The 19,434-nt window shown below is 44.8% G+C and overlaps 2 protein-coding genes across 5 annotated transcripts in view; both read left to right on the forward strand.

The window, feature by feature from the left end:
• clstn3 (calsyntenin 3) overlaps positions 1–4,387 on the forward strand; it is a 20,898-nt gene extending 16,511 nt beyond the window's left edge. For both annotated transcript variants that reach the window (XM_030370475.1, XM_030370476.1), the window contains exons 16-19: positions 730–875; positions 1,203–1,338; positions 1,602–1,786; positions 2,148–4,387. In XM_030370475.1, the coding sequence (XP_030226335.1) occupies positions 730–875; positions 1,203–1,338; positions 1,602–1,786; positions 2,148–2,321 (641 nt within the window). In that variant the 3' untranslated portion in view covers positions 2,322–4,387. The remainder of the gene's footprint in view (positions 1–729; positions 876–1,202; positions 1,339–1,601; positions 1,787–2,147) is intronic.
• Positions 4,388–4,691: 304 nt separating this feature from the next.
• On the forward strand, positions 4,692–19,206 carry pex5 (peroxisomal biogenesis factor 5). Of its 3 annotated transcripts, none has more exons than XM_030370496.1 (16): positions 4,692–4,922; positions 6,576–6,726; positions 9,555–9,593; positions 9,743–9,860; positions 10,316–10,465; positions 10,847–10,931; positions 12,908–12,998; positions 13,338–13,460; positions 14,775–14,849; positions 15,317–15,436; positions 15,643–15,786; positions 15,941–16,011; positions 16,270–16,494; positions 16,924–17,089; positions 17,707–17,864; positions 17,993–19,206. In XM_030370496.1, exons 2-16 carry the CDS (start codon positions 6,613–6,615, stop codon positions 18,246–18,248), a joined length of 1,935 nt encoding a protein of 644 aa, XP_030226356.1. In that variant the 5' UTR covers positions 4,692–4,922; positions 6,576–6,612; the 3' UTR covers positions 18,249–19,206. The 3 variants fall into 3 exon arrangements, with proteins under 3 accessions (XP_030226356.1, XP_030226358.1, XP_030226357.1); XM_030370497.1 differs by having other exon boundaries at positions 4,922–5,045; XM_030370498.1 differs by lacking the exon at positions 13,338–13,460.
• Positions 19,207–19,434: the final 228 nt, after the last annotated feature.

Genomic DNA, 19,434 nt, shown 5'->3' on the forward strand with positions numbered 1-19,434 from the left:
TATATATATATCTATATATATATATATATATATATATATATATATATATATATAATACAATCACATCCTATAACTGATATAATATATATTTATATACACACAAATAAAAAATGCTGGCAAGCCCGTACTTCTGTTTGTTTACAAGTCCAGCAGAGGGCATGTCTCATCTTACTATCAACACTCCTATAACCCCTCCCACTCAGACCAACCACACAGCCCAGCATGCTGAGTCATCAGGTCACGACACGCAGAGGCATGGCCAGTTAGAGCAGACAGAGCCCTGTTATTGAGCACATCAATTGTTCCTGCAGCCCGCCACCTAGTGGCCATACCGGGCACGTCTGGTGGCCAGGACGCTGGTAGTTATAGAATAAACCAGTTATCTGTAGGGACGGAAGAATGTCAGGCAGAATAGGGGTTTCCATGCCGACCTCTCGGGTGCGTGTAGTGATGGCTGGTTTAACCTGCATCCCATTGGATGCACCACACACTTTAATAAATAAGGTATTCATTTATCAATTTATTTAAGAATACAATGACAATATTTATGTAATACCGATTTTATATATGTGCAATGTTTGGCATTTAAAAAAATGTAGATATTGTGATAATGTTATAAGTTATTAACCCTCTTGCTATTCAGCTCCTCTAATTACTTCCATGTTTATCGATGACCAAACCCAGTGCAGGACCTCTCCAGGACCCTCTCTAACCCTTTCCCCTCCCCAGGCGCTGAGTCCATCTCTGTGTACGAGGACGTCCTGCGCTCCGTCCGGTACCGGCTGGCCAAGGGCTCGGCCCGCTTCGAGAGGAGGTTCCGTCTGTCATGCTCGGAGATGAACGGACGCTACACCAGCAATGAGCTGACGCTGGAGGTGAGAGACACACCAGCCTCTTGATGTTGTTTACCTGGTCGTCATTGACGACCTGCTGTACGAGGGCACGATCACACACTGCTATTGACCTGTTTGGTTTCTGACATAGCTTCTAGGCTTGAAACCATTTAGAAACAAAAGTTAAACAAACAGTAAATGTGTATTTAAATGTAAAGCATTGGATGCATGGAATGAACATCCAGCAGTCCTGTTGGCTTTGGCTTAGAGCACCTTTTAGATATAATAGCTGTCGTTTTGTGAAAAAGTTAAAAAATATGACTCCGGGGATACTATTCCCCTCCCTCTCCATCCCAACGTGTCCTCCAGGTGAACTTCCTCCACTCTCTGGACAGCCTGTACCATCCATCACACCTGCTGGCCTCCCAGCAGCAGTTCCTCCATCCGTCTCAGCACTCTGGGGAGCTGAGTGGGCACAGCATGCCAAACCCACACCGCAACTCGGGTAATCCTGTTTACTGGATTTGTAATAATAATTAGTGCCATAGGGGGGCAGTGTAGACACCATCTACTTTCTCATATTCTGCAATAACAGCAGACCAATATGAATGTAAAATCTTTATTTTGCGGTTGCTGTCTTTCGAAAGAGTTAAATATAGAATATAACCAAAGTATAATATACATTTCTAATTACAAGCTTATTGTTGTGTTGGTATTATTTGGCCTTGTCAATATTCGTCCTCCATGACCTTCGGTTTCCTCTGACAGTGGTGCCAGGAGCTGCCACCGTCATCATCATGGTATGCGTGGGCTTCCTGGTCGTCATGGTGATACTTGGAGTGTTCCGAATCCGCTCCATCCATCGCCGTAGCGAGGGGGAAATAGGCGGAGCTAAGGAGGGCAGCAGCCAATGGGACGACTCAGCCCTCACCATTATCGTCAACCCAATGGAGGTGATTAGCCAATCAGTTCACTAGAACCATTCACCTAATCAACATCATCTTGTTTGGCTTCTGGACATTTGAAAGGAAAAACCAAACCCTAAAAGAGCTTGATCAAATTTTAGATTAAAAGTGTTGCAGTGGGTTACATAGTTGAGCTATGGATGAGCCTGGTCCAAAATGTAACTTTAAAGCGAGAAGTAAAACAATTGTATGATAAGATGTCATTATGGACGCAAGTTACCCTGTATGAGTAAATGCGCACCATTGCATGAGTTATCTGTTATTGGATGTTTTGGGTTAACACATAACGTGTTAGAACAACATTCTAACTAATGTTTCTCCCCCCTCTCCCCCCTCTACCCCCTCCCAGTCCTTTGAGTCCCGTATGGGCATTGCAGCGGATACAGAAGGGGAGGGCGAGGAGGAAGAGGAGGAGGATGAGGAAGAGGAGGAGGCCACAGACTCCCCCGACGATGCCGCCGGTGACGACCAGCGAATCATCGCCAAGAAAGACGGACGGGACGCCAACCCTCGTCGCTACTGAGCCCCCGCCCCCCGCCGCCCCGATCTGGCGTTCTGTACCTCCCCACCAGTTCTCACATGAACCACCACAAGCGGCCCATCGCTGCCACACGCTCAACTCGGTTAATATTGACAACGGCTGTCACCTCATGTTTAAGGAATGTATGCTTATAAACACTACGCACAACACAACTCTGTAGAACTCTATCCAGACCACACAAATCGCTATGTGTGAACTATTGCAAACGGGGCAGATGTTCACCACTTAAATGTTTTATGGCACAATGTATACAAAGTAAATGTTATTTACCTGCCTGACCAAAACCCACAGATATTGTACGTGGCGCACCAGTTCTACATCACCAGATGGTATTGTGTCTGTATAGTGTAATACAGGTTGAATGAAACTATTTTGTTTTTAAAGAAAAAAGATTGTATATGTTTTAGTATTCACACAGAAGGAATATCCCTAGAAGATTAATATTGAGGCAATTCTTAAATAACTAAAAAAGGACACTCGCCTTTGAATATAATTTGAATTCTCTGCACTTGCATATCATGACTCTAGATGTATTTTGCACAATACCTCCCCCCCCCCCCCCCCCCCCCCCCTCGGCTATACATTCCTAATCTTCCAATTAGCCACTGAGTGATAAGATCATGAGCTCAAACAGTTGTGATCCTGTTGCTCGTGATGAGGTCAAGGTTCACCTGCTGGTTACTCTTCTGGACTCTTGGGACAGAGTTGATAGGATATGAACCGCCTAGCCTTCCTCTCTCCAACCTTAGGAACCTCCCCTGTAGCAGGGAGCTACGGAGGAGGGGGTATAACCCGTTGTGATACGCCTTGTGCTTCTGTTCTTGTCATCCACTGCAGATAGGTTAAAGGTGGAAAATGGTTTGTTGGCGTTCAGGTTGCGAATGATATCTAGACTTGTTGTGACGCTGGTGCAGGTTTGAGTAAGTTCTTGTGTACCCTGACCTCTGACCTCCTCCACCATGACCCCTGGGGAATGTGTTTAAACGGCTCGCCCATCACCTACTGCAAACTGATCCTCCTATGACATCACACACACACACACACACACACACACACACACACACACACACACACACACACACACTTGTGCATGCGAACACAAACAAACAAACACACACACACACATGCACACATGCACACACTTTAAAGCTAGCCCTGCTGTTTTAGAATGTCACCTCAGCTTGGGCAGTTTTGATTGTATTGATTGTAATGAATCTTCTGTACATACAATGATGAATATTATAATTATGATATGGATTTATATTTATTGCTGTTGTTCTTATTATCCCAGCCACTCGTTGTCTTTTCTGCAAGCTTTGCGCGGGGGCAGACTAGACCTTGCCTTCTTTAATGGTTTATAACAAGCAAGATACTTGGTCCATCTTTGATGCATGCACAGCTTCAGAAAATCCAGTTGAAGCTGATGATAATATTGACGGCAGAAATAAGGATAAGAATTCCTGGCTTGATGAGTGTCTATAATATAATTTGTGTGTTATATTGTTGTAATTCCCAAATCTGTCAATATCTGAATCTCAGAAAAAGAAGGGCACATCGTTGTGATAGCAAAGTACTTCACTCTCTTTTACTTCTGTCATGGTCACTCGTCCACACAATAGGTTTACGTCTCTCTTCCCTTCTCTCTCCTATCTTTTATACACTACCCCCCACCCCCCGCTTCCAACTCATGACATGATATAACTTTGGTTCGATGAATGTACAACTGTGCTTTTCCTATCATTCCACCTTATCCCTTAATTTCCTCTCCTCTTTCTCCTCCTCCTCCTCCTCACATCCCCTCTGTGTCTCTAGCTGTCTGTCTGTGTAGCATATCAGTGTGCAGTGCTAAACCTGTCGGTAAATGAAGCCTGTCGTTTATAAGTGTACTGTTAAGAATGGATAAACATTGCATTAATAACTTATATTATTACTATGTTACTAATGGAACATCATTATTGATATAAGAAAACATGGATTATGATGACTGATTGTTATTAGACTGTCAGCAAACATTACAAAATTCATAATAAAAATCTATATGAAGTCGTTATAAGCAGTGTTTATTTTAAGGACTTGGAGCTAATGGTCTTGAATAATAATACCAAAAAGGATAGAAAACTTCGGAAATAGACAGCAGGCCATCTGCTGTGGATGCTGGTGATCTTAGAGGTCAACGGTGATGGACGTGGTAGTCTTAATCAATGTATATATATATATATTGTATCACCTTGTTACATTATTACTAAATAGTAATAACCTGACCTAAAAAATGAGCGTACGAGGACCAGACATTTTGCGCAGATCTGTTGCGCTGCTCGCGCCAGTGTTCCTCCCGCGCGACGCCCCGCCGCTGCGTAACGCTGTTGGAGAATGAAGCTATTGTACGGGACACACTCCGAGGAGGAAGAGCTGAGTTGGGCTGCTCGGGCCATGAAGGACGGAGGTAAATAGAGACGGCAGCCAAACGCAGGAAGTCTGAAGTGTTTCTTGGACGTCGGAGCATTGGATGTGTCAACTTTTCGGGGTGAAAGACAGAGAAAAAGCAAGACAAAGACGAAGGACCAGAGGATAGTGGGATCAGCTGTAAGTGGGGAGATCAACACGCTACACGTCGTTGCGTGCTTTTAATGTGCATGCTTTGGGAAATGGCTCGTCACTAGATCCACTGGCTAGCTGGTCAACATTGGTCCAGACGTATCGCAATAGGTATTCGCTGTTTGATTTGTCTTTCTTCTTGTTTACTATTGTATCCACCTGACTAGCACAAGAAGCACGTAAGCTAACGAGGCTACTAGACATACGATGGCATGCATCCACCGCTAGCAAGGAGAGGTGAAGCCTCGTCTGCCGTGTGCTATGTGTATAAACAAAGCAGACCAGAGAAATCGTACACCAGGTGTGCTGTTTGCATGCAGTCGTATGACAAAAACTGCTCTTATTTTGCTCATATTTTCCTTTACATTATTGACATGCTTGGCCATGCTTCATGCGTGCAGAGTGTGCACCTTCAAACACAGCTGCACGCTTGGTATTCCGATTTGTACTCCACAATAGGAATTAGATTTAGGTGAATTACATTGTCTGGAGTTTAATGTAAACAGGTGTCAATGTGATAATCGGCAGACCATCTGTGGTACTGTGTGTATTAATATCTATATAATCCTCTTATTGTAATCATACAGCAGCTGTCTGTGTCTCTGAAAAAAAAAAAAGTCCTAAATCTATAGCCAAGTCATCGATGTGTATGTCTGGGTCACTGCAGACATCTATGGGACGTCTACTGTGGTTGCTGTATGTTAAAGTTGGTTTAACTTCAGCTCGTACCAGAAAGTGGATACCGAGGACATTGGACAACTGATGTCATGGTCCATTATATACAAATTCTCATTGTAGTCTGATGGGCCGGTTAGATAGCTTGAATAACCGACAGTGCATAACATTTGACCCACGGCTTACCCTTGGGGCTAGTGTAGATGTATAGGCACAAAGGTCGATATTTCAGGGGCAGGTTACTACAGATAATTCTATATCAAAACAATACTAAGGATTACAAGTGAGTCAAGGAGGTATCATAAACCCAAACACTCTGTTCATGCATGTTTAGTTTCAAAATTGTATTTGATTGTGCGTAGAACTACTGTAGGCCTACTTCAAAAAATAAGTCATATTTTAGTGCAAATATTTGTTTGTGTTATTTGTAGACGTTAGGGTGTGTGTGTCTAATGTAGACTCTACATACTGCCTTGACTGAACACAGTGTTTGAGGGCAACATGACAGATGGAACTTCAATGTTTATGTGTATATCTGAGTTCACAGATTCTCCAGAGATTACAACCCCAATGGCCAGTTGGAGCTGTCCACAAAATAATGATTTTATATTAAATTTATTCTGCAACTTTGTTTTCTGGCATTCAACCTTTTAAACTGGTTTAAAAAGTAAGAAAAAACGACAGATTTAATAATTGTTTGCTGCTAGTTGTCATAGAGTAATTTGTCTGCTGAACATAGTTTCATAGTAGACGGATTTTATAGGTATAAATTACACTTTGTTTTTGGTTTGATGAAGTTTAGTTTAGTTGCATTGTGTCCTGCATCCTTATGCATATATTGTTGAATTATTGTTTCTGTCAAATACACATAGTAGTAATATTATTATGAGAATATTTTGGGGATTTCAAAGGAGTGGAATCAAAGTAAAGTAGTGACCGAATACATTTTCTTCCCTAACCTTATAGGTGGAACTGATTGGGTTTGCCTCATCCTTGTGTTGCCATGGCGATGCGGGAGCTGGTGGAGCCGGAATGCGGGGGAGCCAATCCCCTGATGAAGTTGACCAGTCACATGACCCAGGAAGGGGCTGCATGGAGACACCGGTCGACACCCACAGTAAGCAGTGCTCACATTCACAACCCGACTGCTAGGAATCGAGAATACATGAATATATATAGCACACTTTAAATACACTGTTGAGCCTCTTTCCTTTTAATACTGAACTGAAGAGTTTTATATGTTAAATTAAATAGTTGTTTAATCTCATTGCTAAAGGCTGAATTGTCTTGACCATTTATTTTCTTGCTCTACACCAGGGATGTCAAATTCAAACTAACTAAACTTACCATGTGAATATAATCAGGGGCCAGACATTAATTACAGTGATTATCTTTTGATTAAAGAAAAATATAAATAGGATAGTAACCATTAAATAAACAATTATACATGCATGAAAAACTACAATATTTCTTTTCAATTGTTGGAGGATAACTCTACCAGCAAAAATGATTAATAAAGCAGAACAGTATTTACTAATTATTATTATTGTAGGATCAATAGGTCTAATTAGTGAAGCTCCAGCTTCCCTATATCCACAAAATATCCACAAAAGTAATCCAACGGACCACGACGTGAACCTTTAAAGGTTTACTTGTCAAACGCAAAATGCAAAAATCCTTTTCCACAAGATGAGGTTATGATTAGAGGTAAGAGATAGAGAGAGAGGTCAAAAAACTGTGTTGCTCCACGCTTGTTATTCCTGACTGTCTGTCACAGGTAGTTAACACAATAAAGTTCCTCTCACACTTCAAAATAAAGGAACTAAATGTGTGCAAACACCAAAAATAATGCAAGCGAATTTCAAAATAAAATTCAATATATTCAAAATGACCACACCATCTATTAAATTATTTCACTTATGAAAATCCAAACATCAAAAATATGAACTTAAATAAAGCAATTAGGCATTTAGGCTCCTACAAATATATTTATGGCACAGTTTGGATCACAGTACTTTTTTTCTTTTAGAGAACAAAAAATAAGATTTTCAGAAAGCTAAAGCTTCAGTTTAGCTAAAATAATCAAAAACAGATAAATAATCAATGAAACAAGTCGTATCTCAAATTGCATGGCTTACTTTGGTTGCTTGAAAGGGCTCAACAATAGATGATGGCAAACCTAACCATAACTCTGACCAGACACTCTGCGCCTTGAGATGATCTCGTCTACTCTAGGACTAATGTCCTTTGCTATGGCTTCTTTCATACCGAGGCGAGGTGCAGGTGTGTGGGGAGGTATCTGTGGGATGTTCAGTTCCATAAGAGAGGACACCTGTTCGCAGGAGGAGTTGCTTCTGAACACAGGATGCGGGCAGCGTGAAGGCCAAGCTGTGGCAATGATTCGGGAACGAGAAGTGCAAACTCGGCAGCCCCAACGGACTGGGACTGACTACCGTAACATTGCAATTCAATGAGTTCCTTCTGCAAGTGCTGATCAATTGAAAATGGCTTGGAGAATTGAGATCTAGATTGAATTTCTGTGGTTCAAAATCAACGAATCTCATGCTGATCCCTCTTGAGTGCGTTCAGTTGGTCAGCATAAACCTTGTTTAGTCAGGTTGGCATAGTGATTTTGTCACTGAATGACTGGCAAGTAGGAAAGTGAGACAAGTTTCCTTGGCGCATCTGGCCCTTCCAGAGACGCAGTTTGATTTGAGGTCCCTTGACTGAGTCTCATATTTCAGTGATCAGCTGCTTTCGACCCTGCAGTTTAACATTCAGGGCATTGCGGTGCTCCATTACATCACACCTAAACACTCAGCCACTTTCCGTCCTCAAGCTTTGGGAGTACCTTTGGTTTGATTTCCATGAAACAATCTATCTCGATGCGGGTTTCATAAAATCTTTGCAATACTTTCCCCAGACTCAACTAGCGTGTGTGGCATCCGTGTGGTATAGCACATCCTCGTGCCATACCATATGGTATGTTATGACTGTTTTGACATGTCCCATAGCCAACGCCTTTCCACACAGAGCTCCCTGGTGGATGATAGAGTGGTAGGCTGTCATGTTTTCTTTCGTGTGCCCAATCTTCTCTTGAACCGACCAAACCACGGACTTCCTCCCGCACAGCGCAGGTGCACCATCCGTTGTACCGTCCGTTGTCAGACCAACACGTTTATTCCACGGCTGTTAGGTTTCGTTTATGCACCACTCCAACCCATCCAAAAGTTCCTCAGTGATGGAAAACTGAGGATCCACCGCCCGGATGAATTGGCTATTATGCTATTATGAAGCATGCTGCCGCAGCTCCCTCACCCTGACTCAGGGTCTCTGAGTAAACATGTTTTGCTGTTGTTGAAGGTTGCGTTTTACTTATTTTACTTTGTGCTTCCGCTGATCCATGTCCATGTTGCGATAATGCTCATGGTTAGTTTGGAAATGCCTCCGAAGGTTAAACTCTTTGAATACCGCCAATGACTCTTGACAAACGACACATGGGTTTTGTATCCGTTGTCACTTCACTTGCTGCAACCTTCTCAACAGGGCTTCAATAGCTCTCTTGCTCTAAGATGATAACTTTAAATATCACTTCAAGACCTTCAGACATGATCTTACTTGATAACTCATTTGCAAGTATAGCGGATCACATACCATTAAATGAATTAGGTTATTGGGTAATGGAAATAATCAAATCAATTAGTTTCTAATAGCAACCTTGGGTAACATTGTGACTACCGGTGGAAGAAGGACCAACTTGTATAGGACCATACATTTATAACAGCATCTTAAAGAAATGCATATCCATTTAGCTATACAAAATGTGAATGTTGCCTGTTGAAGTAGGTTGCTCGATCAACACATTATAACAGGGATTGGGCAGATGTCAGCCCACGAATCAATCACTGTTAACACTATAATGATCTTCTCCTCCTCGTCTCTCAGATTCCCCCAACACCCATCGAAATCGCCACTGAAGAAGAGGTCAGTGCACTAGAGTCCCTTTACTTCATTGATGAGGAATGACCCTCATGCTGTTCAGATTAATTAAGTCATCCTAATGCATTGACGGTCACCAATTTATATCCAAGCAATCATGTCACATTCAAGGGTTGTTTAATTTTTTCCTCCAGCTAGTGAATGAGTTCATGCAGGCCCCACCAAGGCCTCCCCAGACCTTTGACATGGGCCAGTTGCTGGAGGAGATGCAGCAGATAGACCAGCAGAGCTACCGACAGGCTCCACAGAGAGGTAATGCTGATGGCTTCTTTATCCGAGCCCTTGTCTGACTTTGATGAACTGAACCAGCCCCAGTTCAGTTTTTAAGCCCTTCTCCCTAATACCCATTATTCCTGCCATTTAATTTTGGATTCTAAGTAAAGTGTACAAGCTCCCTGTTAATCCATGTTGCTAAAAGACTACGCTTTATTTGGCAATTTGTATTTGAGATTAAAGTAAAATTCTGTGTAAAATTGTAGTCTATATTTTTTCCTGCCTGAGTATAAAGGAACAACATGGATTTTCAAGTACGACCGTAGACCTAATGAGTGATAGTCTATTAGTCTTCTTTTCCCATTTCATGGACGATTTGTGTTTACCTTTTTTATTAAGTTTCTCATTCCAAAAGTGTATACAAGGGGCTTAACCTGTACTGGTCTGCACCCCTCCAAGAGTTAGTTCAACGTGGCTGTCATCATATGTTGCAGCTCCTGGGGTAGCAGCGTTGGCCCTGTCCGGCGACTGGGCGTCCGAGTTCCTGTCAGGCGGTGACTCCGCCTCCGCGGCCTCAGGGATGGCTGTGCTCGGTGACGCGTCAGACGCTGACTGGACCAGAGAGTTCATCGCCGAAGCCGCAGGTAGCCTTGTGTTCATTACACTATTAGTTCTGTTTCATATTTCGACCTTTCCATCTTTTGCGTTTCCTTTTTCCCCCCAAACGTCCCATTTTGTCATTCCCTGATCTGATGGTATTCCCACCTGGGAATGCACGCAAATGTCCCCATGAATGAGGACAGCTGGCGGTCCGGGGCGGTCGGGCAGATACACATCGGACCAGGACACGAGCGCTCTAAAAATAGTGCTACTCATTTCATGCTGATGGACTTTGGGTCCAAAGAGTTCTCAGGATTTTTTACACACATACGTCACAGCCAAGCTGACCCGGTAACAGCCTCTCTTTGAGCGTGTGTTTTGGATGCATGGAGAGATGTGGACTACAGTCTGTCTTTTGCCTGCAGATCCCGGGCGCTGGGCAGAGGAGTACCTGGAGCAGTCGGAGGAGAAGCTGTGGCTGGGAGACCTTGGAGACAAGGACCAGGCGTGGTGAGGAGGGTTCAGCCGGAGATACAGTACTGTAGTGTGGGCTTCATTATGGGTGCAGAGTAGAGCTTAGATCGGGCCCAGAAAATCAAGCCCGACCTGGCCCGAGCACGTTCTGTCCGAGCCCCGGCCCGACCCGATACATTAACTGTAATTATGAGCCCGGGCCCGATTTCAACCCGACATTTTTTTTAATACATATGTAACTTTGTACACATTTGTTACTAGGCCTACTCTGCTAAATATATATGTAAGGGATAATGTATAGAACGCCGGTCATTATCGGGAAAATAAGCCCCGACAGGGCAGAAACACCGAAGCGCAGCGAAGGTATCTTGCTTCGCCCTGGAGGGGCTTATTTTCGATAATGACCGGCGATGTTCTATACATTATCCTGCTTATTACACGGCTACTTGCCAAAACGAAAAAATAACTTCACATGGTGTGTCTTTTTACAATTTATTCGTTACCAGCATTCGTAGCGTTGATCAGCAGAGAAATAATTTGTTCGCAAAGACGGTGACGTCGCTTAGCAACGCAAGACGCTGGGGTTGACAAGTCACCGGACTACAACCCATTCAAGTGAACGATGCGTTCCACGGCATTGAGAAGATCCGTGTAATAAAGGCCTATAATATTTCTGTTTATGGCATAGATTTCTCCTCGGATTAGGCCAATAAACCAATGATAAAAATAAAAACGCTCGATCAAAGGCCCGGCCCGACCTGGCCCGAGGATAGTGGTGGGAAATATCGGCCCAGCCCCGGCAGTGAATCTAAACTCTAGTGCAGAGCAGCCTGCCTCTACATGTGTTTGTTATGAGGTGTTTTCAGCCCGTTCTCTAGAGAGTCTGGGCTTCCGCGGTAAGCAGTTGATTTGATGCCTGGCCTTGACAGACAACACATCCATTCACTCAGATTAACGAAACGCCCCCGAAAGAGCCAGCTCATCAACGCAGTGTTTTCAGATTATGATCGGAAGAATGACGAACACGGCCCACGTCTCTCCATCTGAGGAACATCCAACTGTGCGCATTTATGTCTGTGTTTAATTGCTGTTCTGCTAAACCGGATGCTATGGCTGCATCGATAGGAAAGTCTTGTACGAGCTGAAGCTGGATAAGGAAACGCTCTCTGCAGCAATACTTCCCAATCCTTTCCAAACCTTTGCGCCTCTTTTTACAGTGATTCATTCTCCGATCCACCCAACCAAAAAACATGTAAAACACCTGTTGAATGTCCTAGGTACCGAACTGTGCCACTAATGCCACTGTCCACGTCCATGGTCACCCTGATCTGATACCAGCTTTGTTGTCTCGTTAGATAAAGGGCTGCAGCAAATAAGCTATATATGAATTGTATCTGGGGCGGATTCTAATGTTTTGTGACAGGTTTTAGAATGAAATGTGCTTATGTGGTTGAAAGATAAAGCTCATCAGGCAATTATTAAATGAGCGGAGTCGGCAAGCCACCTTACCTGACGTCTCTCTTGCATCATCATCTAAAACCCGCCTCCTATAAAAACGGCAGCCTCGGATTGGTCTGTCTGTCAGCTGGACAGACAAGAGATCAACAAGAGAGCTTTACAAGGAAATAATAATTTCCCTACCAGGGCTCGCTCTTTTCAGGCAATGTGCAGAGTGCTTATCTGTGGTAAAAGCAGAGGGATATGACGAGGATGTCGCATCAAAGATTTGACCCTGAGAGTGGTGTCAGGGAGTTGATGCTTTCAGGGATAGAGAATACATTTTTGAGCCTATGACGCAATTGATATCTCTCTTGGATAATAGTCTAACAGGAGTTATGCCTGAATACCTTTTTCAGAAACATCAGTCAATACACAACATTTGATTCTTGAGGCTACATTTCTATTTTCTTTATGTCAACAATGACACGTTGAGCTCAGTTAAGAAGAAGTGTACTGAACAAAGAAGTCTGAAAAGTTTGACCATTTACCCCTTTTCTCTCCTCATCTGATAGGGCGAAAGAGTACCAACCAGGAGAAGAGTTGAAGCAAACAGCCAATGAGCTCGTCTCAAAGGTTGACGACCCCAAGTTGCAGAACACAGAGGTAAGCTGTGGGCTCTCTGTTTTCCTAGAAACACACCACTGTTTACTTTTTACTTTCACGTGTCTTTTTTGTTATTTTACATTACCGTCTCCATAATCCTTACTTATTTGTCGTAAACAGGTCCGGAAATCTCTGTGCTTTTTGTACCGTTTTCCCTTCCCATTCTCAGACAAGCCTCTGGTTTGGTTACATGTGGATTAAAAGGAGTGTGAACACGCTTGATGAACACAATGTAAAAACCAGTCGTGGTGTCTCAGAAGAACCGACCTTTGGTGCTGGGAAACGGTCGACCATTCTGATGTGGGTTGTCTGTCTGTTTCCGTTGTTGTCGTTGTGTAGTTCCTGCGGTTCATTAGGCAGATTGGCGAGGGCAGTGTGACTGTGGAGAACAAAGCAGACAAACAGCACACAGATAAAGCTCAGGCCAAGGAGGCTCAGCACTGGGCCTCCAACCTCAACCAGGTACGGCCCCAGTCCCCCTGAGCACGGGCGGGATGGATTCCACTGGGGGTGCACCAAGCAAGGCCTATTTTCTGCTCTCACTCTTCTTGCAACCATCGCCCTGTGAGTCATCGACTCCCTGCTCGATGTAAGAGTGTCATGTTATCTGCCAACGTAACTCTGAAGCAGCAGCTGTTTTCTCTTCTTCGTAATATGAATATCTTAATGCAAACACACAGTTACGCACACGATTCCACACACGTAAACGTCTTTGTTATAGGATAATATAGGATTCACCTGGTTTGAAACATGCCTTTTTACATTCATTTGGTTTTTATACGTTTAAACATAAACTATTAAGTTTCTCAACATTCCCCTGCAGTTTTCCCCAAATCAGTTCTGCATATGATCAAGGAACCGATTGACAAAATTCAGTATTTTTATTCAAGAAGAGAAAAAGATTTCAAGCTAAAAGCTTCTCTTTTGAACTGTCACATCTACTCTTCCCCGTCCTTGTCGACCCGCCTTGTTTGACCCTTTGCGCTTACCATTCCCTCAATTAACAACAACAACCACAACTGCCTATGACCCGCTCCGAAACCAAAACCTTCCTGCCCGCTCAAACACCCCTTCCTTATAACCTCCCCAACCTGCCGTCTCTCCTCGCTGCTCCTTACGTCATCCTAGTTCTTGAAGGAGAGTGGGGGAGGCAGTCTTCCCAAGGAGACCCCGGAGTGGAGTGAGAAGACTGAGAAAGCTAAGGCTAAACAGGCCCAGCACTGGGCCAAGGTCGTCAGGCAGGTATGGCCGATGGCGGGCATGGCCATGCCATGCAGGGCGGCTTTGCAACCAGTGGTTGCGATGGCCTTGTGATATCAGAGGATGTTTACTTCTTCAGCTGCAGCTACGGTCATGTCGTCGTGACCTTTGTGGGAGTTTGTATTTTTAATACAAAAAACCCAAACGTAAGGAAAAGGCATTCAGCATTGAAGTGTGCTGCTGATTGGGTAACCATCTTAAAGATAAGCTACAGGAGCTGTAAGGTGGCTGGCCATCGCACCTCACCGTACATGTTGGACTAACAGTGTTCACTTCATCTGCTTTCTATTTTTGCTTGGTTTTCTTTCTTCTTCTTCTTCTTCTTCTTCTTCTTCTTCTTCTTCTTCTTCTTCTTCTTCTTCTTCTTCTTCTTCTTCTTCTTCCCTTTCATTCCAGCCACTTCATATATATTTGCACTCTCATTTCACTGTGAAGTCGTTTGCTGAAATACAGTTCATAATATCAAGTGAAAGAGGGGCTCCAGCCAACCGCCCCTATCTCTCTGTCCCGTCTTAGGTGTCGGCTGAGGCCTGGGTGGATGAGTTTGCTACGTCGGGGCCAGATTTCCAGCAGGCTAAAGCTGCGGTAGAGGTAAGAGGAGACTCGAGAACAAGGGGGAAAAACTCAAACTCTAATGGGAGAGCTGTATTGATTTTCAGGGCATCCGTGGCTTCAAGGTTGGAAAATGAGGCACTTTGTTACTGAGTAGTAGTTTTAGATTTCGCACTGTGTCTACTTGGCAGTTTTGGGGGAGGTGATGTATTTAATTGATTGTAAAGCGTGGCGGTGTTGGATGCTATATGGGGAACACAAAAGAGATCATCATCATCTCAAATATCTGTGACTGTAAACGGATATTGTTTGCAGATTTAGGTCAGTAATATAAGATAAAACAAGAATGAATTATACAGAATGCAGTTTCAAAGTATGCACAGCGAATCCTGCCTGCTGAAACGGGGGCATGTAGAAGCCGCCAATGAATAAAGTTTCAAATTTCGAATGAATACTGGGACACCGCCGTGGACGAGTCACTGAGCGGTTTGGTGTCGTCTCATCAGAGCGACGTGGACTTCTGGGAGAAGCTGCAGCAGGAGTGGGAGGAGATGGCGAAGAGGGACGCAGAGAGCCACCCCTGGTTGTCTGACTTCGACCAGCTCCTCAGCACCAGCTACGACAAGGTAGGAGAGCTTCACCCGTCAGTACCACTCACTGTGTATTGTTTTAAATGTCTCCTAGAACCACTGTTTTGGGAAATTTAGTTTTCACCTTTATACTTTCATCCCAGTGTGACATCCAACACATGGTATGACAAGCGACAATGTGTCAAGAACACTTGTTGCCTTGGAGAGGAGATTGTCACGCTGCCTTTACTTGGCTGTTCCAGGGTTACCAGTTTGAGGAGGACAACCCCTACCTGAGCCACCAGGACCCCCTCTCGGAGGGGCTGAAGAGGATGGAGGCGGGGGACATCCCTGGGGCTGTGCGCTTGTTTGAAAGCGCTGTGCGGAAGGAACCAGAGAACCAGCTGGTATGACTCTAGATGGCGCTGTTGGACCCTTTACTTTATGACTTCCTAAAACAATCTGGATTATTGATTAAATAATCACGTGAAATTAGACATTATGTCATATGTCATTTGATTTGAGGGAAGTACAAGGTTCAAGTGTAATTGTCTGCTTCAGGCGTGGCAATATCTGGGAACCTGTCAGGCTGAGAACGAGCAAGAATTTGCTGCCATCAGTGCCCTCCGCAGGTATGGAGTCAGAATGACAACAACATAAAATATTGCTCTGGATATATATTGTTTTATTTACTTTATTCAAAGAAGTTTGTTCATGCTGTTTCAATAGTATTGTATTCATATGTAATCATGGAATTCTTCACTTACTTAGAAGAACTTACTTGTGGCCCTGTCTGTATCCAAGTATTCTGCATGGATACACTCTGAAACATGTGTTAACCTGTACTATGCTCTCTTATGACAAGGTCTTTCTATCCTCTCCTCCGCCAGATGCATAGAGCTGAAGAACGACAACCTGACCGCTCTCATGGCTCTGGCCGTCAGCTTCACCAACGAGTCACTGCACAGGCAGGCCTGTGAGAGCCTCCGTGATTGGCTGAGACACAACCCAAAGTACCGCTCTGTGCAGGAGCAGAGCGAGCGGGAGCGGGGGGAGAGGGACGGAGCCCAGGAGCAGGAGATGCGGAGAGAGAGGTTCGGCTCCCTGCTGCCCGAGTGAGTACCACTGGGTTGGATCAGGTCTTGACACGGCCAACACCTGCCAACCAAACCATTGTTTTGATGGACAATGCAAAGCCAACACCAACAGACATCCACTGGTCGAGTGGGAAAGCAAACATGGGAGCCATGGAATGGGGGTTGGATTCCCACATGCTGAGAAGGATGGCATTCATGGTATTGTAAGACGCTTTGGATAAAGTGGTGGTTGACTCCTGGGCCAAGGATTGTGGGTTGGAACCCCAGTTCCCTAACCTGGGGTTCCCTAACCCTAACCCTTCTCTTTAACGACACAGTTCTGAAAAAGTTGCCTGGGCTTAATAATTAATTGGTATATACGTATATTGTATGGAACTGAATAGTATGTAACCGATCCAAGCTGCCACCAAAAGGAATATGAACCGGTGTCTTTGGTCCTTCCCCCAGGTCCCTGTTCACGGAGGTCCAGTCCATGTTCCTCCGAGCCGCTAACGCCGACCCTGCGCGGGTGGACCCCCAGCTGCAGTGTGGCCTGGGGGTCCTCTTCAACCTGAGTGGAGAGTACGACAAGGCTGTGGACTGCTTCACCGCCGCCCTCTCCGTCACGCCCCAGGTCCGAGCATATCACAGTATAGGATTCATTGATTTATAAACATGTTCACACCCAGGGTCCAAAATGAACACCTGCCATTAGCTCACGGTGGGCCTATTGAACAACCAGGGTTGCATAGTAAAACAATTGGCCAGTAGCAGCTTGGCCCTAGATTCTTCTTCTCCAGTAGATGGAGAGGACTGCTTTGTTCAATCTTTTCGGACCCCAGGGTTCCTAACAGCTGTCAGTAGGCGTGGCGCAGTGCCATTTGAGTCGACAGGAACCAATGAGTGACTATTTCTGAAGCACTTCCCCCCCTCCACTAAGCTTTTGTGGGAAGCCCTGGACCCTGTAGACCCAAATCCTTCTGGTAAAGTCAGCTCCAAAACGAGAGAAATAAACAGCGAGACCCTGTTCAATATTATTATTTTATTCGCTCTGTGCAAGTCACCAAGCGATCCAATGTTTTTAATTGGAGAAGTGACAGAAGGTGGGCACACTGTGACCGTATTCATTTTCAGATGGGTGTCGTGGCCCCTAAACCCCCCCCCTGATTCTCTAATCTAGCTCCCTGCCTTCTCAAACAAACCGTCTGTTTGACTCTCCTTCTCATTGGTCTGACGCCTCTGGTGCTCCAGGACTACCTGCTCTGGAACAAGCTGGGCGCCACGCTGGCCAACAGCAGCCGCTCAGAGGAGGCTGTGGCCGCCTACAGGACGGCCCTGGAACTGCAGCCCGGGTTCATCCGCAGCCGCTACAACCTGGGAATCAGCTGTGTCAACTTAGGGGCACACAGGTGAGCTTGACGACGCGTGTTCACATTCGGGAACTCAAAAACATAACTAAAGAGTATGATATTTAATATTTCATTGACTTAGAAAACAAACATTACCTGACCGTCGACACTTCCACTGTCCTCCACAGGGAGGCGGTGGAGCACTTCCTGGAGGCCCTGTCACTGCAGCGCCATGCGTCGTCGGGGGCAGCGGGGGCGGGCGCCACGCCGCGGCCCGTGGGCTCGGCTGCCAGCGTGATGTCGGACAACATCTGGTCCACGCTGCGCATGGCGCTGAGCATGATGGGGGAGAGCGGGCTGTACTCGGCCGCAGACAACAGGGACTTGGACACGCTGCTGGCCCACTTCTGCCAGCGAGAGGGGGAGGGCGGGGGGCCCGAATGAGGCCGGGCCTGGGCGGGAGGGGGCGGGATCGGGCTTATAGAGTGCGAGTGTAATGTGTATGGAGAGCGATGTCATGCGGAGGTGGTGGACGAAGAGTGACGGAGAATGGAGGAGTGCTGGTCAAGGGCGGGTGGTGAAGGATGAGGAGGGATGGTGTCCCTTCGTCAAGAATAGGTGGAGGAGAAGGTGAAGAAGGAGTACTTGCCTAAGGTGTGTCCTCCACCTCCCAGAGACTTCAGAACGACACATGGTGACACTATAGGACTAGGCAGAACCTCCAGTATTGTAATTGTTCTCGACCTCCATCGAGGCTTGCAACCAGCAGCTGAGACTCTCTGGGCCTTTTCATTTTTATTTGTTGTTTAGTTCCACAGGAGACTCTTGTTCATCCCCCAGTCACACTGATCGGAAATATATTTCATTAATGGAACTGAATGTCCATATCAATTGGTCTAAAAAAATTAATGTGTGTGCCTGTTTGTGTGTGTGTGTGTATGTGTGTGTGTGCGCGTGTGTGTGTGTTCTTGGTGACTGCTAAATTAAGTTAACTCTACCCATCCGTATATCTGTTTGGTACTCCATTACTGGGATCCTCCGAACATCAAATGAAAGGTGTTTTAGGTGCTCAGTGCAAGACTGCGTTGGTCGGGCAGGCACATTTGTTTGGAAGGGCTGGAATCTTTTTTTTTTTTTAAATGAAGGGAGGAAAAACAAGGAAGAGACTAACCATCAAGAAGATCATTGTAGTAAATGCGCATGTGTGGGTGGGTGGAGCTCACATTTGAAAACATGTAATTTGCCTCTTTCTCAGTGCTCTTGTAAAGCAATTTCGCTTCTGGTAAAATAATTGCTTAATGCCACATTGTGTATTGTATCATAATTATTGCACTATTATTGATTTTGAAGCGATTTACCCTGACTGTAATGTTTAATATGCAGCAATAAAGCTTAGATTTCATGTTTTGTTTGTCTTACTTTCTCCCCTATGTTATGCTTACCTTCCACTAAATTGTTAGTTTATGTTTATTACGTGTGTGTGCGTATGTATGTATGTATGTATGTGTGTGTGTGTGTATGTATGTATGTATATATATATAGAGAGAGAGAGAGAGAGAGAGAGAGAGAGAGAGAGAGAGAGAGAGAGAGAGAGAGAGAGAGATATAGATAGATAGAGATATATATGTGT

This window comes from Gadus morhua, chromosome 11 (genome assembly GCF_902167405.1).
Source record: "Gadus morhua chromosome 11, gadMor3.0, whole genome shotgun sequence".
Lineage (NCBI taxonomy): Eukaryota > Metazoa > Chordata > Actinopteri > Gadiformes > Gadidae > Gadus > Gadus morhua.

Bases quoted from the DNA above. Each gene is read 5' to 3' on its own strand.
- pex5 (XM_030370496.1), top strand. From the start codon at position 6,613: ATGGCGATGCGGGAGCTGGTGGAGCCGGAATGCGGGGGAGCCAATCCC. The intron at 9,861-10,315 runs GTAATGCTGATG...CATATGTTGCAG, and splicing joins CCGACAGGCTCCACAGAGAG to CTCCTGGGGTAGCAGCGTTG. The intron at 17,865-17,992 runs GTGAGCTTGACG...TGTCCTCCACAG, and splicing joins GTCAACTTAGGGGCACACAG to GGAGGCGGTGGAGCACTTCC.